The 12,634-nt window shown below is 47.6% G+C and overlaps 1 protein-coding gene across 1 annotated transcript in view; it reads right to left on the reverse strand.

The window, feature by feature from the left end:
* The window catches only part of SWAP70 (switching B cell complex subunit SWAP70), a 146,305-nt gene that overhangs the window by 6,204 nt on the left and 127,467 nt on the right, over nucleotides 1-12,634 (reverse strand). The window contains exons 5-8 of the mRNA XM_088464160.1: nucleotides 9,922-10,068; nucleotides 6,334-6,442; nucleotides 4,620-4,801; nucleotides 2,995-3,102 (exon numbers count right to left, since the gene is read on the reverse strand). Coding sequence (XP_088320286.1) covers nucleotides 2,995-3,102; nucleotides 4,620-4,801; nucleotides 6,334-6,442; nucleotides 9,922-10,068 — 546 coding nt within the window. The remainder of the gene's footprint in view (nucleotides 1-2,994; nucleotides 3,103-4,619; nucleotides 4,802-6,333; nucleotides 6,443-9,921; nucleotides 10,069-12,634) is intronic.

Genomic DNA, 12,634 nt, shown 5'->3' on the forward strand with positions numbered 1-12,634 from the left:
TTTCAATAAAAAAAGTATTTGTAGCTAAAAAGTTGGGTGGAATGAAAGATAGACAATAAAAAGGTCGACTATGTCTAGATAGACATCAGATGTTAGACATTCAGTAGGTCGATAGGGACAAAAGGTTGACAGGGACAAAATGTCAACACATTAAAGGTCGACATGTCAGAAGGTCGACAGGTACAAATGGTAGACATGGGTCAAAAGGTCGATGCAAAAATGGTCGACAATGGTTTTTTTTTATCTAACCCTAATCTTCACCCTAACCCTCCCCTTGGTGCCTAACCCTAACCCTCCCTCCTGGTGCCTAACCCTAACCGTCGGGGTAGGTGCCTGACCCTAACCGTCCCTTCTAGTGCCTAACCCTAACCTTCCCTTCTAGTGCCTAACCCTAACCCTCCGGTAAGTGCCTAACCATAACCCTCCCTCCTGGTGCCTTACCCTAAACGTCGGGGTAGGTGCCTGACCCTAACCATCCCTTCTAGTGCCTAACCCTAACCCTCCGTTAGTGCCTAACCCTAACCTTCCCTCCTAGTTCCTAACCCTAACCGTCGGGATAAGTGCCTAACCCTAACAAAAAAATGGTGTCAACCATTTTTTTGTCGACCTTTTGACCCTAACGACCTTTTGTCCCTGTCGACCTATTGACTGTCTAACATCTGGTGTCTATCTAGACATTGTCAACCTTTTTACTGTCGATCTATAGACCGGATCCCGCTAAAAAATACAGTACACTGAATACCAGCAATTGTACAATTAAAGACAATTTACTGATTATTTTTGTCATGGGCCTAAACCCTGGCTTCCAGTTTGAGTCATTTAATAATAATCATAATAAATCTATAAATCATAAACAAAAAGTCCTAACTCTTCCATCACATCCTTCCTCTCTACAAAGAAATGTGAAATTAAAATACAGGAATAAACAAAAAAAAATGTATATCTTTCTTTCCTGGTCGGTGTTGCAAACAGATTAATACGGTGCTTAAATTCACTGTCAGAGGCCGCTATACCACAGTCATGGGTCAGACCAGCAGCAGGAAATTACTTCTACATACGAGCAGGACTGATTTCCTATTAAACATGCCTGGGGGCTGAGGAGGAAGGCACCATTACATGGGATGCAACCTGTCAGTGATAGCCAATCCTCCGGCGGGCCCATCCCATACGACCTTTAATACTTGTTAGAGGAGAGCGCCCTGCACTGTCTCCTAATGCTGCCGGAACCCCATAGTAGCAGAGCGCATCACCACGTGACCTCTGACCCAAGTGCGCTACTGCGAATGTGCACCTTTACCGCGCCTCTTAAGGTCCGTCCTCCGTAGATTAAGGATGTGCCACTGAAAGTCTCCAAGAGAGACTACCCTTATATGAAGGAGAGAGCCTACATATCTGCTGTGTCCCCACCACTATATGTAAGTGGGTGCATACCCCAATGCTAACGCTATCTGTATATATACATTACATTCTCGTTATCTGCACACCACTGTGTTATGTCATACGTACCCGCCAGGATCTGTTACATCTACAATGCCGGATTCGTATACCTATTGTACATACTAGTTGTACTCTTTATTATTCTGCAACCTGTTCTGCCTGGTTAATAAACCAAAGACCTGGGTGATTTGTTCATCGTATGGACTGACCTCCATCACACACCGCTGGCACCTATACCATCAACACCTATAGGATCTGCCAATAGTACTAACAACCGCGACTTTAAATTTACAAACACTAGCCAAGACCGGGTCTAACGTCTCAATCGATTTGTAGGTCATGGCAGCTTGGAGACCAAAACTTTTTGAAAGTTATTTGTGATTTGTAATCATTTTATTCCCTTTTCCAGCAGCACCATAAAGAGACTGCTTGTCATATATCCCAAAGGGGCAATTTAATCAGAAGAGATTGCTTTAAACCAGGAGTGGGGAACCTTTTTTCTGCTGAGGGCCATTTTGATATATATAACATTATTTGTGAGCCTGGTGCAGGCCACGCCCACTCCGTGTGACCTCATAAGGGGGCAGGGCCACAATCTTCGGTGATTACAGCCATGCCCGGAGCATCCTGGGGTGAGCTGTAAGGGCAGCAGTGTGACCGTCTGAAGCATCCTAAGACATTCCAGGTGGCACTGCTGCATAGATTCTGGCTGCAGGGTGCTATTATAGGCACCTTGCTAGCCAGATGAGGCTAGCAGAAAAAAACCTCAGAGGGCCAGACCAAATGATTCCGGGGGCCTTATATGACCCCCCAGGCCTGAGGTTCCCCATCCCTGCTTTAAACCATCAGACCTATGAGATGGAGGCATTGGCCTTAATAGAGAGACCCTTGGAGCAATATGATGGTACAGACTTGATAATCCAAGCATTTGAAGAGACAGAAAGACATGACAGAGAAACTTTAGTGGTACAAAAAAGCAAAACCCCAGATCTGAAAGATGATATTATTTTTTAAAAACATTCAGTAAGGAGCATTCGAACCGAACAGCCCCAAAGTTCTGCACTTATTCAATCCGGCCAACTTTCTTGATGCAAACACCAATCAGAGGGACCCCTGAAACAATTGCTCAAATATTGAAAGAACACTAGTGTTCATTCTAACACCCTGCACCTGTCACAACCCGGGCAGTTCCTCTTTCCTGCCTGGGGTGTCACTCTCTGCTCTGGTGCTTCTAGCACAGGCTGGTCTGTATATCAGAAGTTTGTTGGATCAGCCGAGTGTGACAGAAACACCAGAGCAGGGAGGGTATCAGGAGGCGGAGGAGTGGGTTTCAGGGAGGAACCTTCATTATGTGTTGTGGTGTTGCTGACGTAATATAAAATAAGAGAGAAGCCTCAAATAGGGGTATTTTATATTGGACTTGTTGTTTATTCCAAACACATTACTAACAGCGCCCGTTGATTGCCCATTGCAGGACTTGAGTTCAATGTATTTGGCCGCAAATTATTTTTTTTTATGTTTCACTGTAAAACGAGCTCATTTTGCCCTAAAAATTACCAGTTGTTCCCGTTCAAGGTCCTCTTTGAATTGATCCTGAAGTTCCATGTGGGTATCAAGTCGTTTTTTCTCCTCCATCTCAGCGCGTGTCGCGGCGTCCCGCAATTGCTGTATACAGACAATGGAAACTCCTCTTTTACATATGCAACAAGCTACAGAAAATATTTCACTTGTATTTTTAAGAATAGCACAAAAAACTTCTTTGCTAACATAGCTGCTTGCCAAAAAGATTTATTCACACATTTTAATCTTTTCTACCCAAATATTTGTAGATACTGTCAGTGTGATCTGTGGGGAAACCAGATTGCAAACCACACAGACTTCCTATAAAAAGCTTCAGATATGCCACAGTATGAGACGTAGACCTATCGGGCGTCATTTAGAGCTGGACATAAAGATTCGTGAAGAACGTAGGTTTTTTTACATGTGTGTTTGGAGTTGCTCATACTGTATTTTAAAATACATACAACCAAAAAATAACTTATTAATGTGTTTGGGGCAAAGAATTGACACTTATCTTATCCTCGGTCAAGATGTTTGAATGAAAAACATGTCTAGTCTCTTTAACATGTCGACACAAAAATGTCGATATATGGTTTTTGTGTTATTTTAGCACAACCTTAAACCTTACCCTAACAACTATAAAAAGAAAAAAAAATGTAAGTGTCGGCATGTTAACTGTCGCCTTTTGAAAGTGTCGCCCTAAATACATGTCTACAGATTGGTGGTCCCCAGCCTAATGACCTTTTGACTGTCGACCTTCAGAATGTGTCGACCTTCTGAGGCTCCACCAGTGTTGTCAGTGGCACTCCTGGCTACTAGATCACTGAGCCAGCTAATGCTCAGTGGAAAGGTCAGTTTCTCAGTCTCATGTATGTCATAAAGCAGCTACCTCACAAGGGGCCTCATTTATCAATGAGTTTAATCATTCACGTTGTGTATGATAATGCAGGCTTGACTACCCTCCTGATTTGGTCGGGAGCCTCCCGAATATCGGATGCCGCTCCCGACCCCCCGGAAAGGCAGGCAAGCCTGACCCCCCCCCCCAACTACTACAAGAAACCCCCGCAGCGGGGGGCCCGATGACTTCGGCATTGTGGAGAGGGGGCGGAGCCACGGTGACGCAATTGTGTGGTTCCGCCCCTAAAACCGTGTCATTACCTGGCCACGCCCCCCCTGCTGTGCAAAGAGATTCAGCTCCCTCCCGGAAGGAGGTAACTGAATATCGGCATGTATGCAATAATGGTGCTCCAGCCAATCAGCTCCCATCTGTCATCTGTTTGAAAAATGACAGTTGGGTGCTGATTGGCTGGAACACCATTTAGCATACACAACGAGTTTGTGTATGCTAAATGATGATGAATGATAAAGCTTGTTGATAAATGAGGCCTGTGGTGATCAGATGAAGCGCGTCATGGGATTTGCACTACGACTAGCAGGGGAGGGACATTGCGTCACTTCTAAATAAGACCCATATAGGACAGCAGGAGGGTCCTGTGGTTCCTGGAATTATTTTGTACAGGAGATACAAAGTTCAGTAACTCAGTTTTGTTCAAATGACCCTACGCAAAAACAATCGCCTATAAGATGGAGAGGAGTCCCCAGTGCCCGCCAACCACTTTTACCATCCTCATCTGCTCCAGCTCCTGCTGTTTCATCTCGTTCGATGTCTGAAGGTCCTTCATCTTCCGCTCCAGCTCCTCCTGCTCGGCCTGTTGTTTCTGCCGCAGTGCTTTCCGCTTTTGCCGCGCGTCTCTGTGTGGCGAGGACAGGCCCATCTTATGCAGCTTCACCACATTGTTGATAGCTGCAGAGGAAAAACATTAAGTTTATTGTGGAGGTGATTTACTATGGTCTGCTATGAAGGCTGCTGAGTGGCTACATGTCTCTGGCATACCATAATCTCCAAATCACATATGCCATTCTATGTCTTCATGCACCCATCGCGCCCTCGCATCACTATGGTGACGTCTGCGTGGCGGTGCAGGCATTTTCTTATGCTGATCGGAGGAGCTGGGTGTGTCGGGATGATACTAGCTAAATGCAGGCTGAGCTCAACCATAGTCTGTGTATTGCACTGCCATGCAAAAAGGAGATTGAGGGGTCTATTTACTAAGCCTTGGAGGGAGATAAAAAAGACGGCGATAAAGTACCAGCCAACCAGCTCCTAACTGTCATTTTTCAAACACAGCCTGTGACATGGCAGTTCAACCCCAAAGTACCAGCCAATCAGCTTCTAACTGCCATGTCACAGGCTGTGACTGAAAAATGGACAGTTAGGAGCTGATTGGCTGGTACCTCATCACCGTTCACTTTATCTCCATCCAAGGTTTATTAAATACAACCCCTTAGTTTTTGTGGGACAAGACAATGTAACTAAAAGGGTAGGAAGGGCCGCATAGCAGGGCTGTTCCATGGTTAGCAGGGGGTCACAGGCCCTCATTTCCCCCAGTAAATGACAGTTTGCTCAGGAGGTGCCAATAAATTAATAGTTGTCAGTTGGGCAGATTTTGTGCCATCCAATCATATACTAGATGCAGGTGGCAGCATTTATAGGGGGCGCAAATAACCAGGCCGTTAAATCAGTTAAATACAGGAATATGACGCATTATAAAAATGGTTACTTGCGTGAGCTGTACAGTAGGAGAGTTGCAACAAAGTATAAAATGATGAAAGGGGATGTTCCTATTTAGATGGGGCAGTTCTCCCACATGTGTGCCGGCACCTGCGTACATGCAAGGTCAGACAAATGCGCGTATTTCTAAGAAACTACAGGTGACCTTGGGGATTAAGGACCTGATTCAGACCCTCTCGCAAGCGGGTCGATGGTGGCCCAGTGCGCACCTGCGGCGTGCGTAATACACGTGCGCGAGCCCCGGAGCGAGTGAGACCTTCACTCGCTCTGGAACTCGCAGCAAAACGGGGCGGCTGTCGATGTTGATCGACAGCTCGCCCCGTTTTGTAGGCGGGTAGGGGAGGTGGCTGAACAAACAGAGGCGTTCCTAAAGGAACGCCTGCCGTTTGTGGGCGGCCCTACTGACATCACTCGTGATGTCAGTAGTGGACTTCCGTCTCTATTAGAGCTGGAAGTCCACTTGGCATTGCGAGTGCTGAGACCCTACCACAAGGGTCTCCTCGCAATGTCGATGGTCGCAATAATCGCGACCATCGCCAGGCCGCTCGCACAAGCTGTGGGTGGTCACCCACAGCTGTGCAAGCGCACTGGATGCCAGTTTTTAAAAAAATAGGGATGCCCTGATTCAGAGCGAGCGCATGCAAATTGCGTGCGCCTCTGAATCAGGCCCTATATCTCCCAGCATCCTCTTGTTTGTTCGTTACCTTGAATCCACTCCTGCTTCTTTTTCTTGTCGGATGCGCTGATCTCGTAACTTTTTTCCACACATTTTACAAGAAACAGACACTTTTTAGCGTCCTTGTCCGCCAGTGACTGGAAAAACAAAAACACACAATGTCATCATTCACAGGAAAAGAGTAAATGAATTACAAATTACTACCACAGATCATTAAAGGCAAATGACAAGAAAACAAACATGTGTTTGGAGAAGATATCAGATTTTACATCCCAGAATGCCCTGCCATAGCTTTAGCATGCCCTAATAGCAAAACTGTGGCAGGGCATGCTGGGACGTGTGGTTGCACAGCAGCTCGGAGGCCGTGTGTGGAATACCCCTGCCTTAGACTGTACACTGGATTCCCGCCATCTCTGATTAGGACACCGATTTCAGTCCCTCTAACACAGGAGTCTTCAAACTTGGCCCTCCAGATGCTGTGGAACTACACATCCCAGCATGCACTGCACATAGTTTTAGCATGCTGCTATATCAAAAAGGTGGCAGTGCATGCTGGGATGTGTAGTTCCACAGCAGCTGGAGGGCCAAGTTTGAAGAACCCTGCTCTAACAGATCAGCTTCAATAAGATATTATTTTTCAGCCACACATCTGTATTATAAGTAAAGGACGATCGCTAATTTTTAATTTTTTTTAAATCATGTAGATTTTTATTGGAAAATTTTCTACATATTATAAACAAAACAAAAAACAAACAAAAAAAAACAAACTAATAAGTGTTGCTAGTGGAAAAGGAAAAAAAGCGGTATAATTAAATACCAAGATATACAGTCAGAGAAAGATCAACAGTAAGCCGAACTTGAAATCACAAATATAGCATATAATAACAGCTAAACAGATCACGCATGGAGGTAAAAGAAAATAACCAAACAAAAAGAAAGCAAAATGGGGAAAAACAAAGAAAAAAGAAGAAGAGGGAGAATAGAAGAGGATAGATTACACAAAAGGATCTCCAACAGGTCTACGAAGGCCCAGGAAGGACAATCGCTCATTTAATAGCTGTGTAGATTTTATGTCTTAATCAAACAGGTACAAGTACACTTAAATACATGTGATGTACAGTAATCCCATGAAACGCGTTCATGCTGCTCATTGTAATTGTACACTGGAACTTGGAGTTGGAAATGAATGCAGACAATGCAGTTAGGCATGACCACCATTGTTCGCCCTCTCTCATCGCTTTGACTACAAGGTTTAATAGCGACCGTAAATTATTGATCAGATGGTGATTGGTCATGACGAGCAGATGACGGACGCAATAAGGTCACATAACTCCTTTTGATTGAAAGGTAAAAGCGATATTGCAGGCACTGTCTGTCTTGGAGGCCTGGGGGTGGTACTAGATGACTGACATATTATTTGTTCAGTGAATGATTAGACCTCCCAACACGGAGGGTATAAGTAACAGACAAAATACAGAAAAAAAATATTTTCAAATAGGGGGTTTTGGGGGGGGAGTGAGGATGAGGGGTTATGTACAAATCCTGTCGTTCTTAAAGATTTATGAAATTCTCACAGCAACTGATAGCTTCTCAGGATTATAGCAATTTTAGTTGTTGGTATGTAAGAACACTGGGGGTGTTTGACCTGAGCACTCGCACAGGGGCGCCACCCATAGAGGGCGCACCCCCTCCCCAACATCCCGATTTCAGCGGGACATTACTGTCCCGCTGTTCCACCCATGGGCCGAAGTGGGTTTCAGGACAAATCGGGAGGTTGGGGACCCCCCACTGCCGCATCTGTGCGGCGGTGCCGGACCCCGGAGCCTCTGAACGGATGTTGCGTGCATGCGCGCTGCATCCATTCAGTGACGGCAAAGGGCTGGGGGAAGCCCAGCTAGTGAGGCTGTCCCCAGCCTGACGTTATTTGGAGGAGGACACGCCTCCTAATAACGGCACGCATGGGGCGTGGCCTATGGTAATTAGGCAACGCCCCCATTCTCGGTCACCGCGCTCGAAGATAGGGCACGCTGGAGGGGGCTGGCACAGTGTGCTCCGACCCCTGGAGCCGGCCCTGCAAGCCGTAAAAAACAGTGGAGAAGTTTCCCTTACTATAGCAACCAATAAGCTTCTACTTATTGTCTTATAGAATGTACTTAATAATTGCTACCTCGAAGGCTATTGGTTGCTATGGGAAACGTCACAACGTCTCCAAACTCTTTTCACTGCCTGATACCTCTGCCCCAGTGGTAAAATGGGAGGTATCTTCTGCAGCCAGTACAACGATAGTGGAGATAATGGGTGATATTTAACGGGCACCGACTGCAAATATTACAAAACAGGCCCCTAAATACCGGGGGGTGTGGGAGGGGGTAAATTTAGTAAAGGTCGATTTCAAATCGATCTAAAATTGATGTTGTGTTTTAGGTGCTAATTTGCACATTTACTAATATATAAAAAATTTTAAAAATCTTCAGTAAATATGTGAGTTAGCCCCTGAAACAACATCGATTTAGGTCGATATACAATTGCTAAAAAAGTCGATTAAAATTGAACCTTTAGTGAATGTCCTCACTGGAGTCCCATCTTGGACGTCACCAAGTGCAGCCTGTTATGAGACACAGGGCGGGGTGCACCAATCATCGCAGTATGCATGCGGTGCGCTCCGTCAATCAGGGCATGTATGCTGGCGTTAATAACGCGGTATGCATGAAGAAAATCGCAAAGGGAACAGCTCTGTTGATAAGAGTTGTCTTTTGCAAGAGAGGAACTGCCGGGTTTATGAGCCAGAAGTCCCTTTGCGCAGAATGAAGTGCACGCCGCCAAGGGGTGCTGGGAGGGATCCAATAGGCTTCTATTGGGTAACATCTAAAGAGTCCAAGCTGCGAAAAAGCTCTGCTTTCCTAAGCTTGGTGCATATCAGAAATGTGGTCAAACCCCCAAAAACTGCATTATCTGGGGTCTGAGGCCCTCATTCAGAGCCGCTTGTAAGCGGCCGCTCGTTCGTTATGAGCGATGTTCGCACATCTGCGCATGCGTGCGGATTTTAATACGCATGCGCGAACCAGTCAGTGCGGCCGAAAATCGTTTGTTCGCTAAATAGCGAATGCCTGCAATTTTGAGTGACAGGAGGAGGCGTATGTGGGTGGTAACAGGGGAAGGTGCTTGAAAACGGGGAGTGGAAATCAGAACGCAGGCGTGCCTAAAGGTCAAAACGGGCGTTTTATGGGTGTGCATAATTAATACAGGAGCTTCATTGACCACGTCACTTGGTTGATCTATAGTCAGAACTGCTCGCAAGATTGCGGTAGGAAAAACCAACCACAAGAATAGCGAGCAGTTCATACGCCGTCCGATGTACTCGATTAATCTATTAAATAGCGGACTTGACGTATGGTGCGAGCGGCCAGGAGGCGTCTTTTTCAAAATTACGACTGCAAGTTTTGTTCGCTCGTTCAGACATAGAGGCGTGAACAGACCGCAAAGTGCGAACGGTTCATTTGAATAGCCACCCCTTTTTAATGAACGAGCGAGCGCAAATAACGTCCGGCTCTGAATCAGGGCCTGACTGCATTATTGATGATCATGCATCCCGCCCAGAATGTACAAACCACTTTACCTCTACAAAGCAGCTTCCATCCAGGCTGATCTCTCCCTTTTTGTCCTTCAGATCTTCGCTGACATAATACGTCATCGCATTGGGTTTCAGGACGAACCACCGTTCCGTCCAGTTCTTTCTCTTGTGTCCTTTCTTCCACAAGTACCCCTGTCAGGAGGAAAGAGGTGACAATCAGTGCTGATTCCCCGGCCTGGGCAGGAAATGCAAATATTAAAGAAAATATACCGTATAGGGGCTGACTTAGATTTCGAGGTACATGTAGGGTTCTCTTTGGTGCATGATTCACACTTACATACTGCGCATGATTACAGTACGTCTATCTGTAGGCTAATGCGTATCATTGACTTGAGTCTCCTTACCCCTGGAGAAGTGGAATGTGGGTGGGCAGGGGCTACTAGGCTTGGGCCACAGACAGCAGGGGCATGTTACCATAAATGCTATACAAGTGCATATGGAAGCATCCATGGATACGACTTGTAGATGGTTTATCTTTTGCGGGTGCTGGAGAGCGGGGGCAGGGATACGCACATGATGAGGGGGAGGGTCAGTGGCGCTCTGCAGCTGCTTCTGATTGGTCTTTTGCATATTGGCTGATACTGGTAATTAGGGGCTGTTGTACTAAGCCTTTGAGAGAGTACCAACCAATCAGCTCCTAACTGTAATTTTTAAAATACAGCCTGTGACAAGACGGTTAGGAACTGATTGGTTGGGACTTATCTCCGTTCACTTTATCTCCATCCAAGGCTTAGTAAATAGACCCCACAGCCTGTAAAGTAACAGTTTGGAACTGATTGGTTGGTACTTTCTCTCCACGGCTTAGTACATAGACCCCTTAATCATTTAAATGTACCTGTCACTGACACAAAGGTCTTAGTACATCTCCCCCTTAATTCATTAACGTCGCTGCTCTATTACATGAAGGGTCAGAGGATTGCAGATTTCATGCCAGCTACGTAGAGCACAACTATTATGTAGTAAATCCTTTACATTGTACCCGTCACCTGCGTAGTGCCACCTATCCTGTGGGGTGAGCCAATAGTGAGAAGAATACAGACTGTCTCACTGCCTAAAGTATCACTTCCAGCCCGCAGCCCCCTTGCTCCTGCCCTGTGTATCTCCTCTCCCAGCCACAGCCCCTGCCCATGTCTCACCCTATCCCTGCCCGCAGCCCCTGCCCATCTACCCTCTCACAGCCCGCAGCCCCCTTGCTCCTGCCCTGTGTGTCCCCTCTACCAGCCACAGCCCCTGCCCTGTGTATTCCCTCTCCCAGCCTGCAGCCCCTGCCCATGTCTCACCCTCTCCCAGCCACAGCCCCTGCCCATGTCTCACCCTATCCCAGCCCGTAGCCCCTGGCCATCTACCCTCTCACAGCCCCTGCCCTGTGTATTCCCTCTCCTAGCCTGCAGCCCATGTCCTGTGTATTCCCTCTCCTAGCCTGCAGCCCCTGCCCATGTCTCACCCTCTCCCAGCCTGCAGCCCCTGCCCTGTGTATCCCCTCTCCCAGCCCGCAGCCCCTGCCCATGTCTCACCCTCTCCCAGCCCATAGCCCATGCCCTCTGTATCCCCTCTCCCAGCCCGTAGTCCCTGCCCCTGTCTCCCCTCTCCCGGCCCATAGTCCCTGCCCTGTGTATCCCCTCTCCCAGCCCGCAGCCCCTGCCCATGTCTCACCCTCTCCCAGCCTGCAGCCCCTGCCCGTCTACCCTCTCCCAGCCCATAGCCCCTGCCCTGTGTATCCCCTCTCTCAGCCCGTAGCCCCTGCCCTGTGTATCCCCTCTCTCAGCCACAGCCCCTGCCCATGTCTCCCCGCTCCTGGCCCCTAGTCCCTGCCCTGCGTATCCCCTCTCCCAGCCCGTAGTCCCTGCCCCTGTCTCCCCTCTCCCGGCCCATAGTCCCTGCCCTGTGTATCCCCTCTCCCAGCCCGCAGCCCCTGCCCCACCCTCTCACAGCCTGCAGCCCCTGCCCGTCTACCCTCTCCCAGCCCATAGCCCCTGCCCTGTGTATCCCATCTCCCAGCCCGTAGCCCCTGCCCTGTGTCTCCCCATTCCCAGCCCATAGCCACTGCCCCGTTTCTACCGTCTCTCAGACCCCCCCATTTCCCAATGCCGCTGTATGTTATCCCTCCCCCGTGCCTGTCTACTCTCATGGGCGCCCTTCCATTGCCAGCCGCCAATGCCACTCACCTCTCTCCCAGCCAGTCTCCGTCCCAGCGCAACACCGGTGGCACCCCTTCCCCCGCGGCCGCCAGTGCTGCTGATGTGAAGCAACACATGAGGACCTGCATGGAGTCCAGAGCGGCCGGAGGTAAGGAAGGAAGGAGACACAGCTAAAGGGATCCCTCTGCAGTGGCTGCCGTGTAGATCTTCACAGGCTGCTGTGTAAACAGCAACCAGTGAAGGTTATCGGGAGCTGAACGCCATCTAAGAGTGGCGTTCAGTGACACCAGAAAGTTCCGAAAAAAAATGCTTTATCGGAACTTGGCGAATTGCCCTGTCAATTTTCACATTCTTTTGTGAAAAATAAGTGATGATGAATAGGCCCCTTTGAATTTTCTAAATCAAGTTGTAGTTTGTCCAATTCACCATGAGAGGTCGCCAGAGTCAGATTTAAAAAGAAAATACAGGTTTGCGATACAGAATATATACATATTTATTTATAATATTTACAATACATGCATATTTATAATCAGCTCTAGACCCGATAATTGACAATTATA

The sequence above is a fragment of the Taudactylus pleione genome, unplaced genomic scaffold, assembly GCF_031769625.1.
Source record: "Taudactylus pleione unplaced genomic scaffold, aTauple2 ptg001598l, whole genome shotgun sequence".
NCBI lineage: Eukaryota > Metazoa > Chordata > Amphibia > Anura > Myobatrachidae > Taudactylus > Taudactylus pleione.